Source organism: Vigna unguiculata, chromosome 7, assembly GCF_037176805.1.
Source record: "Vigna unguiculata cultivar grain cowpea cultivar isolate G323 ecotype 2 chromosome 7, ASM3717680v1, whole genome shotgun sequence".
NCBI classification, from domain to species: domain Eukaryota; kingdom Viridiplantae; phylum Streptophyta; class Magnoliopsida; order Fabales; family Fabaceae; genus Vigna; species Vigna unguiculata.
Window position 1 is genome coordinate 42540068 of NC_140798.1, and position 22434 is coordinate 42562501.

Below are 22434 nucleotides of genomic sequence, written 5' to 3' on the forward strand. Positions count from 1 at the left end.
GAAATCGTGAAATAATTAGGTGATCTAAAGATTATCTGCGTCACATTCAGCTATGAATTTGGGCCTTCTTGATTTTGGGTCTGCTCAATTTGGGCTTTATTGATTTTGGGCCTGCTCAAATTTGGGCTTTCGGTGATATACATACTGCCTCCTGCAATTTGCATTCCCAAGTTTTTTTGTAATTTCACTTCCTTTTGTTTCTATTATTTAAAATGACATTTATACCTTTACTTTCTCCTTCTTTTATTTCATTTTATAGAAAATAAAAGCTTGTTCTAAAAATGACACTACAAGTGTAAAAAGAGAAAAAAAAAACTGTAGAAAGTACTTTTCGAAGCACTCTCTTTATATTTTGAAATGTGTTATCCAGAAAACTTTTCATTTTCACAAGTGTGCTTCCTAGAATACATTTTTATTTTTTCAAACATTTCAAAAAGCCACTATCTGAAATAGATTTTATTTTTTTAACATTTTGGAAAGTAATTTGCACACAGGAGTGGAGAATGTTAAACATAAAAAATGAAAAAAAAAACGGTTCAAATTCCAAAAGTTATTCATTTAGGCTCTCTCATTTTTTTTTTACACTTTGGTTAGAAAAAACTCTCAATAATCATTTATTAATATCGAGAATCATTTATTAATAGATAAATAAAATAAACATAAGAAAATATATAGACAACTCTCCCATACCTTTTGACTCCAAGTACACTCATATTTTTTAAAGCAAAAATTTAACTACATCTCACAACACTCTATTACAAGAGGAACTTAGATTCTTTGCTGGATTTTTTTGTGTTGTTTCTCTATTGTATCTTTATAATACACTGATTATAACTAATTTTGACGTTTTAAAATATATTAAAATATTAACAAGGTGTATTTTTAATGCTCAGCAGAGAACAACACAAAAAAAAAAGAGTAGAAAATGTGGACTCATTACAAGAGATGATAAGAAAAGTCAAACATTAACTCAAAGTGTCTTTTGGGCAAAGAATATCACAAAAAATATCACGGATTTATAACACATTATATAGTCACTAACAATCACCTCCTTGGTTATCTTAGGCGATGTGAAATTTTTTCAAGACATGTTATTTTCATCATTCCAACCTTCTTCACCCTGATTAAAATAAACACACCTTCATTGTCTATACTAGCAATCATACTTCAACATAAGGAGTATCAATTGAAATCAAGTCATCTTGATAATTTTCACTTGAAATCAAACTATCCCAAGAATTTCCACTTTGAATCAAACCATCTTAAGAATTTTTACTTGGAATCAAACTATCCCAAGAATTTCCACTCGGAATCAAACTATCCCAAAAATGTCCACTTGAAATTAAACAATTCAAAGAATTTCCACTTCGAATCAAGTCATCCCAAGAATTTCCATGCACCCTGCATCAATGTTAACCAATGTCCGTGTATAATCACCACACACCTTGCATAAATATTAGTCAATGTTCGCGCATAAACACTATACACCCTTTGTTGGAACCATGCTGCAACCTACGACGCAAAACTACCGAATATTGTGAAAAGAATTGTCCCGTGGTAGAGACCAAGTGGGTCGGGTCACATTGAATTGTGGTGCTTGAATTGTTACACACTTAAGTAAAAAAAAGTTAACTATTAACTAGTAGTAAGCGTTCGATCCTAACAATTTTAAATTATACTTTCCAGAACATTTTTCTTTTTAACTTTCCATATACATATATTGTTTTCTTAACATTTTTAGAAAGTACATTCTTGAATATAAAAATGAAAAAAAAAAGTGCGTATTTTCTCAAATGTTAAGAAAATAAAAAAACGCGTTCAAAAAACTAAGATAATACGTTTCAGGGTGTAAAGAGATAATGTTGTAAAAAATACTTCCCACGATACTCTTTCTGGTATTTACATTCTACAACTCATTTAAGTTTCTTAAAGAGTACTTCCAAAGAAAAAAAATCAATAATATTTCCTAAAAATACTTATTAAGAGAGTGATAATAGTTTACGGCATTAAAACTGTGTGATTATGGAAACGCAAAGGAAATAAAAGTGTTTTGAAAAGAAGGAAAGTATGGGTGGAGTACATAAAAGTAGAAGTGTGTACTTTTTTCTGATTGAAGGATGATGAGAATTGAGAAGGCACCAACCAAAATTGATGATTTGTGATTATGGGTTTACTATGACTTTTTGAGTTTCTACATTTATTGTTTTATAAGTTTTTGTTGAAGAACATCTGTTTTGGGCAAATGAGGTTTTTGTTTGATGACTGTTTTGGTTACATTTAAGGATTCCACTAACATATTCAATTTCTGTGTGTTTCTTTCCTTTCAGGCAAGATCCAGAAAGCCACCAGATGAGGGTTGCTTCTGCTTAGAGAATAACTTCTTAAACATTATTTTGACTTCTCAACCCCCAAAAAACAAAAAACATTATATCTTTCGTGTTATCTTTGCACACCTGAAAAAGAGGACTTCACTTTTTTAAAACAACATTTAAAGTTCTCACTTATTAGTGATAACCCCACAACGGTAAATACAAAATGTACTAAGACTATACTCTCCAATTAACCTTTTGCAACAGTTGAATACAACTAATTGAAAAGCAAAAATAAATGTTTTCTTTGAACGGTGATTTGGAGTGTGTGGTTCCGAAATCACTTATTTAAGGTTCATTATTGGTTTAATCTTAGAAGCCAATTTTAGAGCACATTTTCCCGAAAGCTTATGCGTCTAATACTTATATGAGTATAGTCGCATTCAACTTATAAACTTGGCATTTAGGCAGATGAATAAAATTAAGGCAAGTACTGAATTTATGAATGCAAGGCCAAATCCTCTTACCATTACTTTGTTTGCTTCATCACTCATTAATTTTAGTTATTTAAGTATTGCCTTTTGTTTGGTTATGGAATATTTGTTTATACATTTGTTAGGTTGTGGTATTTACAATTAAAATTTTGCAATTAAGATGTGGACTTGGACTTTGAACATAGGAGTTGGAGAATGTTAGATCCAATAATAAAAGAGTGGAATTATACTTGTGATTGTTTAATGAGGCACCAATTGCCTACACTTTTTCGGACACTCTTTACACTATAGGGGACAGGGTCCAATGACAATCATGTGGATGCTGTAACTATTATTTATCGCATTATAACAAAAAATAATTATGTTTTTTCCTTGAATAGTGAAATTTTGTAGTATTTTTAATTAGTACTTTCTATGAATTTTATTCAAATAGATATAAAAAATTTAAAAATTAAGCTAAACATTTTTTTCTCCCTCTCTAAGTTTTTGGCTTTAGATTTTGCAACTGAGAATGGTACACCATATATTTTTCAATGATTATTTTCATACTGTCTTTCTATTGTATATTTAAAATACTCTCATTTTAATATATTTTAAAACATTAAAATTTATTTTTGATGCATAAACAGTCCATTTAAAATTTATTAGATGGTTTTGGTTAACAAATATAATATTTATTTAATAAATTTTAAAAAATATATTTAATATCAAAATTTCATAAAGATTTAGGATTATCACAAACGATTTTTATTAAAAATTTATAAATACTTAATGTAAATAGTTCCAGATTAGAAATGATAAAAAAAATCTGAATATCTATAAATAAAATTTCTAATAGTTGTTAAATATATATCTTCAATAATTATAGGTAAATAAAGATACATATATTTAATTATCAAGTGGTAAATTTTATTTGAAATTTTTTTAAATTAAATAATTAAAAATAAAATTATTTGTTAAAAAAATATTAAACATAAATAGTTATTTAAAATTTAATTTGATATATTTGTATTTTTCATCTATATTTATGAAATTTAATTATTTTTTATTTTTTAATTTATATTTTAGTGTAATTCATTTAAATTTACTTTATAAATAAATTAAATTTATTTAGTGTATATGGTACGGTATATATAATATATGATATTTTCAATTGAACAAGAGGATGTCAATCAATATATACACATTGATTTCGTTCCCATTTTTATATCGAGCCCATACATATCTCATCTTTATCCTATCCCTCTTTATATTATCAAAGTACCAATAGTTTATTAAATAACAAAACATATATACTTGTATTATTCTCTTCCTCATCTATTGTAATTGTTTAAATTGTTTTATATTTACACAATTTACTTATATCTCTTATGTATTTTTTTTCTTATCATAATTTTGATTACACAAATTTTATTTTTGGTGTGGTTATGTTGAAATGTATTGTCAATTAAATAGATTTTAGGTCTCACATTTGATACATTTACTCCTTCTTAATATTTTTATTTATAGTGTTTAATAATATACGTAGATTCATTTACTATGTAATATAAAAACTAATATTTTTCATTTTCTTTTATCTTTTTCTTTTTCTGTTTGAAATTTTTTTGTTTTGTAGCTCTCAATAGTTTAATTATTTGATATTAGAAAAGCTTTATGTAATCTATGAGATGTTTTTCATCTTATCATACCCCTAACATTACATTTTTTACAATTTTATTCAATAGAATATCAAATTGTTTGATCATTTTTATTTTTATTTAATATTTTTATTTGTTATTTATTTTCTTTATATAGTTATTTTTATTTTCTAAATTATTCTCATTAGTGTAATTTTACAATCGCAATCACATAAAAATATTTCATTTATTATAACTAGTGTAAACATAGGTGTTACTGTGCTTATGTATACATATTTTTTAAATATATATGATATTATATTACTAGGTGATTATATTGTAATATCACTAAAATAATATACAAAGAAAATTTATATTTTATAAAAATAAAGTGGAATAAATGAAGAAAAAAGACAAAATAATTGGTAATTAAACATATTTCCTGTGACGGTCCATGACGACCATTTTTTGGATAGTGGCGGGCAGTGATGGAACAACAACGGGATTACCTGTGTGTGGTTTGGTACTAACCCATTGGACACACTTTTTGTGTACCCTATATCAAAGACATGTATTTGGACAATTAAGTTTAATGTTAATTGTTTGCATGATTATAAACATACAAATGTTTTACACCATGTTTGTAGGTTTTTCATATGATTTAAATATATGTATGAATAATTATTTTGTACAATAGCTTGCCTTATTACGTGTTTTTGTGTCTTCTTATGTTATTTGTCTCTTCTTTTGCGAATATCACTTATTTTGTGGGAACAAATAAATTTACAAATTTAAAAATATCTATGAAGAATAAAGAGTTATCGGTTATAGTAGGTAAATTTTTTTGATAAGCTTCGGTAATGATTAATTTATATATAGAAATTGCTCGTTTAGTTTGAGTATTAAGATGATATATTTTTATTGTCCTATTTTTTATAAAATTATAATAATATATTTTATACACCAATTATCAATTTTAAATATTATAACAAAATATCCATTTTATTAATTTTAAGTTGTTAAAATGAAATATTACGGTAAGCTCGCTCGGGGATTGCTATTCCTAATTGTACCTTACACTTACCGTTCATGCCCTATTTCGTCTATATCGACATAATAGGTTATCAGCGTTTTACACAGAACTCATCCACTGCTCCCACCACCACAATATCTAAACCTATTTACCAACCAAAACCTGCCACATCATCCCAAGTCCAATCAGCGCAAAATCGCGTGGTCGTTTGACTATTTTGTTGACAATATTATAAAAATATCTTCATTACTTGTTAATATTATATTTTAAATATATTTTCTAATCTTTTATATATATATATATATATATATTTATTGTGGAATATTTCTTTTAAAGAAATTATAGAGTCATTATCTAACTAAAATAAAAAAAAAATTGGGACTGATTAGAAACTCAAATAAATAGTTTGATGTGAGTAAGGGGAAGTTCTTACAGTGGCGGTTAGCAACGAATGACAGAGTGAAATGGCTCACCCCACTAACATGTACTTTTTTTTTTTTCTCTCATTCCCCAATTTATACCCATTCACCAACTCCACTTCTTTCTTCTCTCCTATAAAGCATCCTTACAGAATAAAGTTTGAGGCTTGGAAATTGGGTTTGATTGAGAGACAGAAATTATGGCCAGGAGAGATCTTGAGAGTAGCGGTGGGAGAACCAAGAACAGCAGAACAGAGGAAAACTACACTGCGCATGAATCTTCTAATCTTTACGAAGCTGATACCCATTGGACATCATGGCTCGTTCCTATGTTTGTGGTTGCTAATATTGCTGTTTTTGTTATTGCCATGTACATCAACAATTGTCCCAAGAATAATAACCTCCAAGGTGGCTGCGTGGCCAAGTTCCTTGGAAGGTTCTCCTTCCAACCTATGCAGGAGAATCCGTTGCTTGGTCCTTCTTCTTCAACGTAAGTTCAATTGACTTGTTTTTTATTTAATACCATGTGCTATTTATTTGATTGTTTTCGTTTCTGGTTTTAATAGCTCTTATTCTTTTATTTTGGGGGAATTTTGATACGCTTTTATTGGGTGTCTCATTTTCGATAGAACCCAATTTGGGATTTTTTTTCCCGGGTGTTATTGGTTTTAGCTTCTTTGGAAAATTTTGCTCAATTTAGTCAATTGGTTGTGTCCTTTATTATGTTGTGTATGCTAAGCGATTTCTTTATGGTAATTTTTTATGTTTACTCTATGAGATGAATTTCAAATTTCAAACGACTCACTCATCGTTGCCTTTTTTCAACTGTCTGCCTTGGTCGAGATTGGTGAACTCGCATATTTTTCTTGTTTTTGCGACGAATATCCATACTTCTCATTTGATTTTTGATCTTATCGCCGATTATAAAACACTTTATGGACAGAGTAACACTTTCATGGGATATTTTATAATTACTCATGCATTTGAAGGAAAGGAAAGAAAGCCAAGTAGGGTGAAACGTAAACGTTCTTTGCGTGCTTAAGTGCCTCAACTGAACTCAGAAAGTTGGGCGCATTTTGTGACTAACAACCATTTGACTTGGATAGGACTATGTCATTTTTTAGGTCTTAAAAAATTAGCCACAATACACAACGCTATGGAATTATATTCTTTTAAATTTCATTATTTATTATTGTATGATATGGCGGCGGTATAAGTTTTTTTATACCGCTTTCTCCATCACCCTTTATAAGGGCCTAACAATGAAAAGTTCAAGGATTTCTTTAAAACTGGTTTATGTACCTGTACTTTGTTTCAGGTTGAATGCTTCATTCAGAAAAGGCTTTATTTTTCTTTCTTTCTTTTTTTCCTTTTGTATCTCAGTTTGGTTTGTTGACTGGTTTCGTGTTGTCATTCTTAAGAAATGTGAAATGGATTGTACATTATCAACATTTCAATTTTATTGGATACTTATTGAAGCTACAAAAGGGCCAAAGCAAAATATTTATCTATCCAGCAACGAGGGTGTGGGTTTTCCAGTCTTGAAATTGTAACTTGCATGCACATGATAGCCTATTTTTTTCTTGGAGAAAATCTATTGATTTGAGATGTTTCATTGACTTATGAAGATTGACCAAGATGGGAGCCCTTCGGTGGGATAATGTTGTGAACCGGCATCAAGGATGGCGACTTGTCACTTGCATTTGGTTACACGCTGGGATTATTCATTTGCTTGCTAACATGTTGAGTCTGGTATTCATTGGGATTCGTCTGGAACAGCAATTCGGGTTTGGTATGTTTTTCTTGCAGATAAGTAAAATGTCACGTACAATCAGGAAAACAGAACTTCTGAGTTTATCATTTGCGTCCTACGAAACTTAATTTAATTTCTCTTTTGGGCAAATGTTTACGTTGTAAATGGATCTAACATTTTCCTTTTCAAATTCATGGCAGTGAGGATTGGAGTTATATACCTGGTGTCTGGGTTTGGTGGAAGTGTTCTGTCATCTCTGTTTATCAGAGACCATACCTCGGTGGGTGCTTCTGGTGCCCTTTTTGGACTTCTTGGCGCAATGCTATCTGAACTTATCACAAACTGGACTATATATTCCAACAAAGTGAGTGTAGTTAATTCTTTATGGTTTTGTGTATCTTTGTTAGTTTTCTTCTTACGTCGTGGCTCATTGTCATCAATTAGTACCATTCCTTTAAATTAGATTGATATGGGAAATGTAAACTTTTGTTTTTTGACTCATTCCTGTGCATCTTTTTGTAGGCAATGGCATTACTCACCCTTCTAGTGATCATTGTGATTAACCTTGGCATTGGCATTTTGCCGCACGTGGATAACTTTGCCCACATTGGAGGATTGCTGGTGGGATTTCTCCTTGGTTTTATTTTGTTGCCTCGTCCTCAGTTTGGATGGTTAGAGCAGCGTCGACTTCCTGGCGGTGTTCGTGTGAAGTCTAAGTACAAAGCTTATCAATATGTTCTATGGGTCGTGTCTCTTGTTCTGTTGACTGCAGGGTTAGTTCCTTCCTTCCTTAAATCCTCACCAGCAATGTTGTTATTTTCATAAGGATTTTGCTAGAGTTGATAGAATAGAACTAATATATTTTTCTAATTTGGTATGTAAGTGTAGTATAGGGTCTTGTAGGCAATTTTTCTTTGTCTTTGTTACATGTTGATATAGTCTCATGAATTCCAAATAAGCTTATGCTAATGATAAACATCATTGTAAACTTTGACATTTCAGCTAAATTGACACTATATAGTCTATTAATCGTTTGTCATCAATCATGATATAATCTCGTGAATCAATGCATAAAATGTATTAAACAAATTCATGCTAAAATCACTGATTTTTTATTGAATGACAGGTTAACAATTGCATTGGTGATGCTATTCCGGGGTGAGAAAGGGTATGATCGCTGCCATTGGTGTCGCTACCTAACATGTGTTCCGACCTCTAAATGGGAATGCAGCAATGGCAGTTAAATGAGACTGGGAAAATGGTGTTCACTTGCAAGTTCTTTTACGTGTATAGCCATAGCTCTTAGAAACTTGGTTGTTTTGTGCATTTCCTTCTTTCTTTTTCATTTTTGCTTCAAATAATCTGTTTGCCTTTATGGATATATGCTAACTTCTTTCTTTTTTACATAGTATATGATATACAAAGAAACTTGTATATGAACTCAGTTTCCATCTTGTATATGAATATAAAGTAATCATGGACTTGGAATTTAAATTCGAGAATTCTGAAGCAGTTATCATTGTTCACATGGAAGGAGGACACAATTTTGGTACAAGCATCGTGGAATTTAAACTATGGCCAACACTCAATTTGTTATAAGAAGCAATGAGCAGAAAAATTATCCGTCAAACAGATAATGTGTTAAGAAAAAGACAAATTAGGTAGTAAAGCAATTGGTGAGAACAAATAGGTTGACATCTCACCAGAATCACCACTCATTCCTTTAACTATACCCTTTTGGGTTCACCTAATTTGTGTTTGTATTCAAAGACTATCAGCTGTTCATTACTTATACTGTACACTTGGTTGGGCTCACCCATTGCTTTGGTACAAACGGGGATTTCTTAACACCTTCAATTGGGTTCTGAAAAGCACTTATAACTTAGCCCATCCACTTTCTCCATACGTCAGAAGTATAATTAAAAAGTTAAAAAAATTAGGTAAAATGGCGTCGCCCGGACTCGAACCGGAGACCTTCAGTGTGTTAGACTGACGTGATAACCAACTACACCACGACACCGTTTCATGTTCATTGGTTGTGCAAATAAGAAATTATTATATGGCGATGACATCTTTTCAAATGGTAACGTCATGCAGGTCTCAAAGCTCATAGAAAATTCATGTAAAACCACATGCTTCACATTGCACACCAACCCATCATTTTCCTCTGATATATCATATAACTTTATAATGTAATGAAGGGACTCCACTTAACTAAATTTAAAAGTTTCTTTAAGGAAGAGAAAGCCTTCCTTAGAAGCACATTGTGATGGAACTTTGTGTGGGAAGCAACAAGGCTTTAAGGATAATTGGGTTGGCGATGTTGTTGTCCTGGGCTCCAATTGTATCTTCATTTATAGAATGCTCCATAATTACTCAGCTTTTCTCAGCATGCTCCTTGTTCATCACCCATGGCACCCCAGACCCCATTCCAGGGTCCCCTTGTTGTGATGCTATGTCTGGAGTCAACAGTATTGCTAACACCGCTGATAATAGGCAATATGTTTGTAGGTGCTTAATGGATCTCATCGACAATTTCAGTTCAAATGCCTCAGCCATAGGTATCTTACCAGGCTTATGTGGTATCTCTTTCGGATTCAATATTGATCCTAATGCAGACTGTAGTTTATAACTTTATACTTTTATACCATATTTGCTGTATAATAATCTACTTAGAGTTCAACTTTCAATAAGATAGAAGAGGGTCTTCATCTACCACCATTAATATTCACTCAACATATATGAAGATGTTCATAGCCATAGCCATGTTAGTGACCCACACCACTATGTCGGGTGGTGTGGTGGTTGTCGTTGGATATATACTTGAAGCTAAGGTCGCTCCAATGTTTTATTGCACCCATTTTTCTAGTATTTTATGTTTGAGAGTGAAATCAGTTCAACTAATTCATAATGACCGATGTCAACCATAAAACTATATATCTCTCTTGCTTTTAATTCAGGAGAATTCCGCTATCTGACCTCTTTATTGTAAAGGTTCGATTCAATTCAAAGTTGTTACTCCTTTACAACTTTTGCATCAGTGGAAAAAAGCTAATGATTTTGGCATAATGAAGGTGGTCACACTTTATAAAAGCAGGAAAAGGAAAGTGCGTAAGTAGGCATTTGATAAAAGCATCTTATAAAAGGAGTAGGGTGTCTTAGTGAGATTAGTTGTAGATTAATCATTCTCACGAATAGCTCCATATAATCGCTTGATTTCAACTGCATGGCCTAAGGTGAGCATCCAAGGACACAGTTCCAATTCGTAGTCTCATCAAAAACAAAAACTAGACCAGAACAAGATAAGGGAAAGATCCAAAGGTGTGAGTAATGCTGTCATACATGAATTATTTTGTCCTCATGTTTCTTGTCACTGTCTGACAAAATGGACCACCGAAAGACTAAACTACTGAGAAAGCATAGATCTAATCTCCGTGAGTTCACAGTGAATAAATCAAAATGGGAATACTAAGTAAAAATGACAGTTATTCTTTAAATAACCCTCAGGCAAGGTTTTGTAAAATTTATTGTTTTATGCACAATGGTATAGATAGAGAAGAAGGATACGGATTCAAAGTTGCATCCATGCAAATTAGATAGAGAAAATAAGATGGTTGTTAGTTCCATTATGATACATCATCTCATTTTGAAGGGAAGACAAAATTACACTGCAAGTTATATATATTATAAAAAGATGAAGACCTTAACAAGTTGATAGCAAAAACGGTATGTGATCTGAGCCCGTTTTCTGGAACAGAGTGATGAAATCATCAACAGGAGCAAAACCAGATTAGTGGATTTTGATAACAGCTTTAGCGTTCAAAGGAAAAAGTGCATACCCCACAGGCCAACATCTACCCCAAAATTTCTGCGGTATGATCACTTAATGCATTGCGTATAGTAGATATGTTTTAGAGTTTGAAAACTCTTTGATTTTGCAAAATTTTGCAAAATAGTAACATAAATTAAAAACAGTAAAGTTAATGAAAAAGTGTTATTATCGGAACATCAAACTGTACATTTTCCCTTTCTGAATTAAAAAAAACCGAAGTCTTTGTCGTACACATAATGATGTGCCAACTGCCAAGCATTTGTCCCTAACGATAAATGATTGCTAGGATCCATCATTAATTGTTCGCATGAAGGGACTAATTCCATGTAAGTTATGATTCAAAACATGCACTCCACTAAGCAAACAGTCAAACCAAGTCATCATTTACACATCCACACACTGAAAACGTCAACAATGAGAGAATAATGGTGTATGGACTAAATGAATACAGGTAAAATATATAATTACATTCTCAACTGCTGCCACACACAAAAAACTCAAACAAGACCAAATATGTCTCTTCATTTTATGGAAGAAAGTGAAGATTTTCTTATAAAACACTCAACGTCACCTTAAATTACTACTCCCAATTCTGTTGACAGTGTTAGAAGCAGGTAAGACTTTGTTTCTTAAATCTGAATCCTGGTCTGAATTAGGCCCCACCACATGAACAGGCCTCCTAGTGGAACTGTGTCTGTCAAACTCCAGCCTTTGTCTTGGTGCACTTTGTGATCTAACCTTAGCTTGAAAAGATTCAGTATTTGCCATGTAATTGGGGTGACCCGAATAGCCACTGAAGAAACCCCATGAGCACTCACTCCTGGTAGGTGTGAAGGGACCCCTCCTTGCACCACTTCCATTTCTAGAATTGGCTGAAAAAGCTTGTGGACTGTTGTCAGCAGTTCTTGAAGTTGCTTCTTCTTTCCCTTTTTGAAACTTGAGAGAGTTCAGCTGCAACACCTCCCTTGATGAGAAACTTTGGTTCAGAGCCTTTGCCGAACGTTTTGATGGAGACTCATTTGCCATAAAGTTATCATTGTTGTTGTCAGAACTCAAATAATAATGCGCTGTCTGAAAGGAGCTGCTACTGTGGTGAGACTTGAAGTGTGGCCTCCAAGTATCTACTTCCAGAATCTTGTCACTTTTATCATCATCTGGGCGTCCAGTTCTCACTGAAGCATCTCCAGTTTGCTTGCTCTTGTTATCTAATTCCATCCAACGGTTTAACCAATTCGAATCAAACCGGGCTCGTTCCGAGTCAACGTTCCTAAGGTTGGCATTGGAACTACATCTCTGCAAGTTTTAAACAAAGAAAATGCCATTAAAGTTGAGAGAATTAAGAGAGGAACACTTTTCTTCAAGTTATGTCAACACCTAACTGATTCCTCTTTAGGCCGGTCCAATGCGTCAATATAAGCTTAAAGCAAACTTGTTGAAAGTTTTTAATAATTTATGATGATTTTATTTTTAATTCATTTAACATTTCTTTTCGATCCTAAGGAGCATATGATGAAACTTAGTGCCTAACAAACAAAATGAAAGAGAAGAAATACATTTGTGTGTTGATTTAATACTATGAAGGAGAGAAAAATACATCTAGGTGCAAACCTTATTTTACAAATCAGTCTTGTGGGACTGACTTAGACTTAAAGTTTATCTCTTAATAAAATTCATAATAAGATAGAGGCCTTAAAATAGTATTTTCATAAAAGGTCAATATTATTTATCTATGGTGCTTAAATGGGAAAGAATCGTGCACCTTAAGGATAGAGGATCCATCAAATTTTGTATTGAGGACACGAGGTGGGTGCTCACGTTCTTCAGGGACCTACAAGTATAAATAATAATAATAATAATAAATTAATCAATCAGAGAAGTTAATGGTTGATGAGCCATACATAGCTGAGCAATAATAGTACCCAATCTTTTAAACAGATAATCCACATTTAAATGGCAATCAGAATTCAACCTAAAACAGCATACTATACTAAGCACCTTCATATTTTACAATTTCGGCGGAAAGTAATTTCGTAAAGTTAGGTTATAAAAGTGACAGAGAGGTATGAAGAAATACATAGTAGCATTGAAGTTGGTAGTTAAACCAAAAAGTTGGCCTGAGAATAAAAAAGAGTTGTGAAATGGAAAAAGAGAAAGTGTTTGCTTACAGGGTAGTGAGAAAGGGAAGACTTGAAAGAAGGCGTATTATATGACAAGTGCGCACGGCTTGCACGTGCCTGGGCCTGAAGTCTCACCAATGTCTGCATGCGCCTCAGCATATCAGCACTTTGCTTTCTCACAATGTGGCCCCTAACCAATGCTTGCAGCTTCACCAATGCTTTTAGTGCTCTCAATGCTCTCCTTGCCTTCCAATTTCATCCAAACACTTTTTTTTTCTCAAATATTTCCCATCATATTCTTATACACACCATCCTATAACTACCACATTCACCCAATCCCTACTTGAGAGGACCACTAACAAAATCAATTTCCATGAAGGAGAAAATCCAAACCCGAGAAAACATGTTTGCTACATGTTTAGTTTCGGACCTTAGCAAGGAAATCTCACATGCACAATCATTATTAAACAAACACACACCGTCAAAACCCATCCTATAATCATGTTCCTTTCTTTTCCAACAAAAATTTACGCTTGAATTCAATCTAAAGGTCTGTTTTTTTATTTTTATACATCATTTTATATTTTTTGAATTTCCTTCGTCTGAAAACCATCATTTTATATTGTTGCAGATTCATCACTACTCTTTATTCCTTGAACCTTCCTATGCTAAATTTCCCCTTGGGTTTGGTTAGCACAGCCAGCAGCAGAAAAGATAAAAATAGTTAAGTTCATTAGCCCAATGAAAATTGTAACATCATTCTCTCTCTAAATCCTTTTCAGACAAAAGAACGCATTATGGTCGGTTAGTGAGCTTAACTAGAGTTACTTGTTTCTGATTAAAGCTAGAATGAGTTTATCTTAAAGCAAGGTGAAACCCCTTTTTCTTTTCTCACAAAGGAGTGGTATTTTGCTCTTGTGATATGGCAAGACAATGACATGATCACAAATACTACCCTCATAGAAAGGCAAAAACAAGATTAGTGGTTACCAACCTGCTCTTCTCTCTCCTATTACAGTACATTAATGGCTACCCCCACCAATGAGTAGTTAGGGTCATGACCTTAGATGTGGTTGAAAATGGGCTGGCACAGGGCCACTAACCTTTGATGTTTTTTGGGAAGAGGGTCATTCTACTTTGCCTCTTGCAAAGGTAACTATCATAACTCACCATTCACCAACTATGTGGGCCACTCTTATGCTATTCACACACGTCCCATTTTCCTCTTTTCAGTCCCCCCACATACTCCTCCAATTCCCACACACTCAAATCCCAAAAATGGAACTTTTTCTTAAAAAACTTGAACCTTGCTTCCCACTTGCAAATCTTTACCCATAACAAAACTCTCTCAAACGGGTACCCAACTTCATTTCCCTTCCTATGCTATTCCTCATTATAATTTCGTTAACTTTATCTAAAGTGTCGTTCGTTTTTGTCAATCAAACTAATAAATAAGGCAAAAATATATTCAACAGAGAGCAACATTACATTCTCGAGATGTAGAACCAAGTTTATGAGATAAGCACTCAAACGCACATGGAAGATATGACTCAAAGTAATAAATCTAATTAAATGTTGCACAGCACGTGATAAGAAGATGTAATAATATTTGTTATTATTTAAGAGAAAAATCATGTCATGCGAACAGACAAGGAAAAAATGAATTTCTTCATCATATGTAAGGATATAAATTATCATTAGTCAAACATAAACTGTGCATAGAAAAGGTTAGAATAGTAAAATAAAAGGAATCTGCAATTTGAATATGATGAGATAATATATACATATAGCAAATTGTCAGCACTCAGTAGCAGTATCAACTCTGAGAGGACAGAGAGAACAAATACTTTCCAGAATCTTACTATAATAATAAAAAAAGTCATTAATTAATTATATAATAACAATGAATTCATATAGGATTTTGGAAGGAAGTAAAGGTGGGGTGTGGAGGTGGAAGGGGACCAATACCTATGTCCCCGGAACAGGTTGCTTTCAGTGCAAAAATTTATTTAAAGATTAGAAAAACATTTTAATTATTGAAAAATAAGCAATTTTGACCATCGTTTGTTCCCGAGGAAATCCATGGAAAAAATTCCATTTCAATAAAAAAAAATAGTCAAATAAATCGAGTCATATATGACCATGGAAGAATATTTTTCAAAAAAAATATAAACTGAGTCAGATAAACTTCGGAAAAAGGTATGCCCATGAAGAAAACAATTGTCTAGTCTTGGTATTTTTTTTTTAACTTACCAAGTAGCCACGGAACGCCGATTGTATATTAACGGCGGCAGTTTGCTCCGGCAACCGCAACTGGCTAACACGCGCCGCGGTGGCAGCGGGTCTTGTGCTGTTACTGGTACTTGTGGCGGCGGTGGCGCCGCTCGTGAGTCTGACAACCTCGGCTGCGGCGTGTGCAGCGGCCAGCGCGGCCTCGGCGACGGCGGCGGTGGCGGCGGCGACGGCGATGGCATGCTTGTTGGCGTCCAAAGAAGTGGAGGAATCAAAGTGGGTGTTGAAGGCAGAGGGGGGCGGTGGCGGCGGGAGTGACTTGTTCCGGGGCGTGGGCTTGAGGAAGGCCCATCTTTTCTTGGGGGGTTTGGAGTCCGAGGGTTTTTTGGCGCCGAAAATTCGACGGAGAAAGCCCATTGGTGAAGTCAAGTCATGGGTGGAGAGAGAAGTTAAGTGAGTTTAGTTAGAGAAAGAGAGGGAATGATAATGGAAGTTGCTGAAGAAGAGTGGAATACTTGGATTTTGTAGTTAGAGTGTCGGAGATTTGGACGTCTCATTTTGTTCTCCATTAACTTCACGCGCCTCTGCAACACCTTCTTCTTCACTCGCAATTCCCGTTTTGTTTTTTTCACCCACGCTCCTGTCACTGATTGTCTTATAAATTTATTAATTTCCTCGCTCAAACCTTATTGCATACTATGTAGTATACCACCAAATAAAGTTAGTAGAGTTGGTAAGAATTGAATTCTAGATATAGGTTTCGGATTAAAATTTTGTTAGTGCAATATGAGTATTCTCTTAAATTTAACTTGTGTGAATTAATTTTTCTGTATCACTAAATTTTATATTATATTGTTTCCTTTTGAGATCTTTTATGCATATAGATTGTTTGTGTAAGGCCTCCATTTTATTTCTGCTCTAAAGTTGGTGGGCTGCCCTTGTAAGTGGGCCTAAGGCCGGTCCAACGTATAAAGTCCTTAGGTCTGTCCTAATTCTACACTCACTCTCATTATTGCAAAAACTCAGCAACCGTCACCTTCTCCTTCCGCACTAGAGTTCTGCTAGGGTTCCTCCCCAAGTCTTTCGAGCTAGCTCCGAATCAGTTTCTACTCCACGTAAGTACCCTCTAGATCATCGGAGTTCCCTTTTTGCTTTCCCTTGTGTTTTTGCAGTTAGGGTTTGGTACTAATCTGCCCTGGTTCCGTGTACCTTCTGTTTTCAGCTCCTTAGTGCGTTCTAGAACTGCTGTGCTCCTCGGTTACGCGTCGAACGTCCTGTACGAACCCATTTTCAGGTACGGGAAGTTAGGGTTCCAGCTTTTGATGTTGTTTTGGTCGTTCTTGAGTTAGTTACTGATTTTATGAATGAATGCTTCGATTTGATGTGTGAGGATGCCTTGTATGCTTGGTTGGTTCACAAAACATGGTTGTTGCAGGCGAAACAGTGACGAGACCTGTTAATCTCGCCCAAGCGAGCCAGTCTCGCCTAAGCGAGACAATCAGGGATTCGCCCAAACTCCTTTTACGCGAGAGGTCGCCCAGGCGACCCGCTCAAAATTTTGAGCGAGCAGGCAACTCGCCCAGGCGAGAGGGGTCTCGCCTAAGCGAGATCCCGCGTTGTTCATGCCCCTGATCTTGTGCCCTCGCCTAGGCGGAGGGGGAACTCGCCCGAGCAAGACTTTCTCGCCTGAGCGAGACCCCTCAGCCTGAGCGAGGTGCTAAGCGAGACAGGGCTGTGTTTGGATGTCTATTGGTTCCTAAATGATTTGTTTTGGTTGAGTATGATTGTATGATGAGTGATATGTATATAATGGAGCATGAAGTATATTTGCATGATTCATGAATTTTAGATGATGGGTTGGTATGAGAATTGGCATGTGAATTAAATGAAACGGATAATATTAAAGTGGCATGATAACATGATGAGTTGGATCTTACTTACATGGATAAACTATGAGGTGTTGGAATGAGTTGGGTCTGGATCACGAAAGGCATTGGCTTCAAAGGTTGGTACGAGTGATGTATATCTATGCGTGGTAATTATTTTGGTTATATGAATGAGGTCGATCTGTGTCAGTGCATAATTCCTTGGGGTCTCTAGGTGAGACTTTCAGGGTTGCGCTTTAGTGGTCGGGACGTAATCCCATGGCCCCTGTTAGTGGGTGTCCATGGTGGTGCCCCATCTGTATAACTAGGTAAGGATTCAAGGTAAGGTTGTATCCTGACACTCTGAGGAGCCAGTTAGTCTCACCTAGAGTGGACTGACTCCTGTGGTGAGAGTAGCAGGAGGCCTGAAATCCATTAAAGGCTAACCTTGTGGTGAGGGAAATTTGATTCATCATAACACTTGTATTACATGGCTCAGGATCGAGCAGCTCGGGGTTGAGCAGAGGTATCCACCACAAGTGCAAGCATCCGCTGAATCCGCCTAAGTTATACGTATCCGGATGAGTCGAGTCGAGTTGTAGTGTATTGAATAAAGAGTCATAACATGTTTGGTTGTTATATGGATGTGAGATGATGAACATATATTTGACTGTATGATGCATATGTTGTTGGCTCTAGCTTACCCGTTTTGTTACATGGTTATGTTGTATGTGGTTGTTCTTTCTTGCGATGATCATCAACTTGGTTGATGGGAGCAGATAGGCGAGGTTCTCGTGGTCAACAAGGGAACGGCGATTCCGCTACTTAGCCATTTGGGCTGGATCTCATACTTCTTTCCTCCATGCTTTCTTTAGGGTTGTGGCCCCTGTATTCGTGGTTATTAGATTGTAAACTTTTAGATGAATCGTTATCCTGCTTTGTTGACATCGTGTTGTGCCTAGTTTTGTAGGGATGATGTTGAGAACCCTAGGACTGCGTTGTTATACTATTTTATGTGTGGTGTCTCTTTTAATTGCATTTATAAATTAAATGGGACGTTACAGTTTGGACGAATTTATTTGTAACGTCTTCTAAGAAACATATAATTTTTTTTCATAAATTGCTACTATGAACTAATTTTAATTTATAAAAGTAAATTTATTTATTTTACATTTCTATCCTATAAATTGTTAAACTCCTCTAACAATCTTCCTACGAATTGGACGTAATTACTACACTATAGGCAACATTTTCGCACCTGTATTTGTAGAAGAAAAAGATACAGATTTAAAAGAATAAGTCGATAAATAAAACGGATATTCTCAGAAATAAAATATAAGGATCAAGCTACCTCAATTTTAACTTTTACTGCATATTATAACTTTATATACAAAGGTAATTTTTTTGATTAAAATAAATTATGATTATATATATATAATGCATCAGTCTCTAGTATTTTGTTTTCCCAACTTATTAGTTTTTAATAGCGGTAAGAAATATCATAACAAAATTTGCCAAAATTATTATAGTTAAAAAATATTATAGTAAACAATAAATTAAAATTATTATAAAATTGAAACTTTAAATCAAGATAAACGATAGAAAATAGAGTTTAACCCATTATTTGATCCGATAGACTGTATATAAGAATGAATGAATGATATGAATTTAATAAACACTGTGAGACATTTATCTATATTTGTCTATTCAGAGTAGACGCGTGGAATTTAATATCTTAATAATCTGGCGAACTAATTTTGGGGTGACCGTGGAAGAAGATCAAGGATTTGACTGACACGTTGAGACTAAACTCTTTTAGCATTACAAATTAAAAATGTTTTTCAATGTATTTATATTCTTTAAGAAAAAGAAGAGAAATGGATAATAACATTTTCTATAAAAAAAATTGCATTTTTTTTTCCTTTTATCAATCTAGAGTTGCTTTCCTTTTGGTAACGAATGGAGAGAAAAGTGTTGCTATATGCTTCAGAATTTTGCAGTGTCGAACAAAACAAATAAAACATGACTCGTGCTTTGAGAAAAACTGTTGGGCCGGTTGTCAAATGAACTACACGCATTAAGTTACATGTTAAAATGATAATATGAGTCAGTACGGTTTGTTTAAGTCTCTCTGATACTTGATCTTCAAAATGCAAGTTCGATCGACTCGTTTTATTTTGAAAATGCGAACTCAAAAGTCTAACTTATCTCATATAGGTTCTGTGAGCTTACAGGTTGACTTGTTTTTATATTTTTTATTTTCTATAATAAAGTTTTCAGTGTCAATAAATGAAAATCTTCAACAATTCACAAAGTTAAACAAAGATTTTAGGAAGTTGAATAATAAATTGGTAATCCAACATTTTCATCGTATTCATATCCAAATTTTGACATACACGATAAATTCTTCAAATTTTAGCACATTCATAAATACATGACACTTGTTTTTTTCACTCATACAAGAATTTATATTGTTCATGCAAAAGTCAAGAAGGAAAGTAACCAACGTACACGACAAGTACAGTTTTTTTATGCGGGTTGCGTGCCAGTCCACCCCGTCCAGCCACTGGCCTGCGCAGACTGCGAGTTATGCAAGTCGGACTTTTGCGAGCAAACATGCTCAATATCTCGATCCAGGGCAAACTCATGGTAAAGCAAGGAAAGCACTCACTTTAAGCCTCCAAAGAAAGAAGGCCTCAAAATTTTTTTACTACTAGTATCTTTATATTAAATTAATTATAATATTATATTTAAGAAAAAAGGTCTAAAAAAGTTTTTTAGTACTAATATACCTCTATTAAATTAATTATAAAATTATGTCTAAGAAAAAAAAGGCCTAAAAAAGAAATATTGTACTACTAATATAGCTATATTAAATTAATTATAAGTCTATATTTGAGAATAAAATTTAATTAAATTATTATTAGTGTCGGTTAATTTTTATTAATAATAAATATGATATTCAATGAGTTAAAACCTTTTTTTAGTAAATTATAATTTTGTTTAAAAAAATTAATAATTAGTTATCTATAATTATCTATAATCAGTATTTATTAGTGTCGGTTAGTGTATGTTTGAGAATATTGTACTACTAATATAGCTATATTAAATTAATTATAAGTTTATGTTTGAGAATAAAATTTAATTAAATTATTATTAGTGTCGGTTAATTTTTATTAATAATAAAAATGATATTCAATGAGTTAAAACCTTTTTTTAGTAAATTATAATTTTGTTTAAAAAAAATAATAATTAGTTATCTATAATTATTTATAATCAGTATTTATTCTATTTTCTTCTATGTGACTTCTCTTGTCCTTCTTTTGCTATCTTCTAATCTAGAGTTCTTTTGTTATGATTTTGGCAAATTACAATCCTTGAATCAAATGTTGCTCGTGTTTACTAATCTTTTTCATCCTTATTTTCGGTTAGTATGATTTTTCTTTGTATTTGTGTTGCTATGTGTTTTTACTTCGTTTGTTGGATTTGTATTAGAATTAGAAATGTGTTTCTTTTGTCCAGTTTTATTTTTTTGTGTTTTTAGATTTACGAATTTCGAGTGATTTTTTGCGTATATCTTGACGAGGAATTGAAATTTTTCTACAAAACTATTAATTAGATAAGATTTAGTTTTTTTTTGTGTGGATAATAGATTAAGTTAGGAATAATTCAAAGTTGAGTTTTATGTAAAAAATAATTCAAATTTAGGAAAAAAAAAAGACTTGTTATGAGTTGAGAAGAACACTATTTTTTTAAAATTATTTTTATTAATTATTAATCTTAAAAAATGCTTCTAAAACAATTGAGACTTGAGAAGGAAAAGAGACGTGAGACTTCAAGACACTACAATTCTACTATCAAGTTCACTTTCGTAACAACCACCAGAACCAGGTTTTATTGTCTTAACTCATTCATTTTATATACTTGTCTTTAAGAGTGTTTAATATATTATAATTTTTTATTTTATATAAAAATATATACATATGTCAATTAGAAAATTTGAATCAGGCTATTCAAAATTTGAGAAGAAAAAAAAAATTGAGGCTTTAATTACATCATGAAATAATCTATGAATAAATTTATGAAAATAGATAAATAAATGAATTAGAAAATAGAGGTGAATGCTCTTTGAATGAACAGATGATAACAATATATATATAAGTGAAATCAACAATAGAAAAAAAGGAAGGAAAAAGAAGTAGTTAGTGATAAGGTTAATTATGATTCTTAAATCCATGGTAATGAGGAGGAGATTGATTATACTCTTTATAAAGATATATATGATCCAAGCAAATTGAAGAATATTTGATACATATTTGAGAGATTGGTAGAAAAGGGTTCTATTAAGATCAATCAATGATATAGATTATCTTAACGGTATATATTCTAGGAACTTTCCTTTATCAAATTATATTCAAAGGCCTCATTTTTTACATCAAAAAATGTTTGAAAAATAAATTTAAATAAAATGGCTCATTTTTTAAATTTTTTTTAGACCTCTGAAACTCTTGAGTCGTCCGTGTCTCGACCCACCCTATGTTTTTTTGACTTGTCTGCGGACTGATCTGTTGGACTAAGCGCACATTACCACCCTAGTGTTTGTTATGCTCACGTTTATATCTCACCCATTTAAGGTTTTATATTCAAAATAAGAAGAAAAAAAACTAATGTTATTTTATATTTTCTTATGTCTTGTATGTTTTAAACAATATACATGGATAAGAATTATCATTATCTTTCCTCACTCTGAATAAATATTGCCTA

The 22434-nt window shown here is 33.1% G+C and overlaps 3 protein-coding genes and 1 non-coding gene across 5 annotated transcripts; 2 read left to right on the plus strand and 2 right to left on the minus strand.

The window, feature by feature from the left end:
• The first annotated feature begins 5956 nt into the window (after positions 1-5956).
• On the plus strand, positions 5957-9118 carry LOC114189597 (RHOMBOID-like protein 2). The gene is made up of 5 exons (XM_028078206.2): positions 5957-6361; positions 7500-7663; positions 7825-7988; positions 8147-8397; positions 8751-9118. The coding sequence occupies exons 1-5, from the start codon at positions 6072-6074 to the stop codon at positions 8866-8868; spliced, it is 987 nt and encodes a 328-aa protein (XP_027934007.1). The 5' UTR covers positions 5957-6071; the 3' UTR covers positions 8869-9118.
• Positions 9119-9570: 452 nt separating this feature from the next.
• On the minus strand, positions 9571-9644 carry TRNAV-AAC (transfer RNA valine (anticodon AAC)). Its single transcript has one exon. It is a non-coding gene; the product is annotated as a tRNA-Val (tRNA).
• A 210-nt stretch (positions 9645-9854) lies between these two features.
• On the plus strand, positions 9855-10597 carry LOC114192814 (Bifunctional inhibitor/lipid-transfer protein/seed storage 2S albumin superfamily protein). Its single transcript, XM_028082635.2, has one exon. The coding sequence runs from the start codon at positions 9894-9896 to the stop codon at positions 10254-10256; it is 363 nt and encodes a 120-aa protein (XP_027938436.1). The 5' UTR covers positions 9855-9893; the 3' UTR covers positions 10257-10597.
• A 1186-nt stretch (positions 10598-11783) lies between these two features.
• Positions 11784-16430, minus strand: LOC114190953 (protein IQ-DOMAIN 23). 2 transcript variants are annotated; one of them, XM_028080048.2, is made up of 4 exons: positions 15827-16425; positions 13622-13819; positions 13216-13284; positions 11784-12749 (listed from the first exon to the last, which is right to left on the minus strand). In XM_028080048.2, exons 1-4 carry the CDS (start codon positions 16220-16222, stop codon positions 12024-12026), a joined length of 1389 nt encoding a protein of 462 aa, XP_027935849.1. In that variant the 5' UTR covers positions 16223-16425; the 3' UTR covers positions 11784-12023. The 2 variants fall into 2 exon arrangements, with proteins under 2 accessions (XP_027935849.1, XP_027935850.1); XM_028080049.2 differs by lacking the exon at positions 13622-13819 and having other exon boundaries at positions 15827-16430.
• Between the last annotated feature and the right edge of the window lie 6004 nt (positions 16431-22434).

What these genes read in the sequence shown, in the direction of transcription:
- LOC114192814 (XM_028082635.2), top strand. Translation starts at nt 9,894, where the DNA reads ATGGAACTTTGTGTGGGAAGCAACAAGGCTTTAAGGATAATTGGGTTG.
- LOC114189597 (XM_028078206.2), top strand. Translation starts at nt 6,072, where the DNA reads ATGGCCAGGAGAGATCTTGAGAGTAGCGGTGGGAGAACCAAGAACAGC. An exon ending in GGAACAGCAATTCGGGTTTG is followed by an intron (nt 7,664 to 7,824) that starts GTATGTTTTTCT and finishes AATTCATGGCAG; the next exon opens with TGAGGATTGGAGTTATATAC. An exon ending in GGACTATATATTCCAACAAA is followed by an intron (nt 7,989 to 8,146) that starts GTGAGTGTAGTT and finishes ATCTTTTTGTAG; the next exon opens with GCAATGGCATTACTCACCCT.
- LOC114190953 (XM_028080048.2), bottom strand. Translation starts at nt 16,222, where the DNA reads ATGGGCTTTCTCCGTCGAATTTTCGGCGCCAAAAAACCCTCGGACTCC. An exon ending in CTTCCCTTTCTCACTACCCT is followed by an intron (nt 13,285 to 13,621) that starts GTAAGCAAACAC and finishes TTATACTTGTAG; the next exon opens with GTCCCTGAAGAACGTGAGCA. An exon ending in ATGGATCCTCTATCCTTAAG is followed by an intron (nt 12,750 to 13,215) that starts GTGCACGATTCT and finishes TAAAACTTGCAG; the next exon opens with AGATGTAGTTCCAATGCCAA.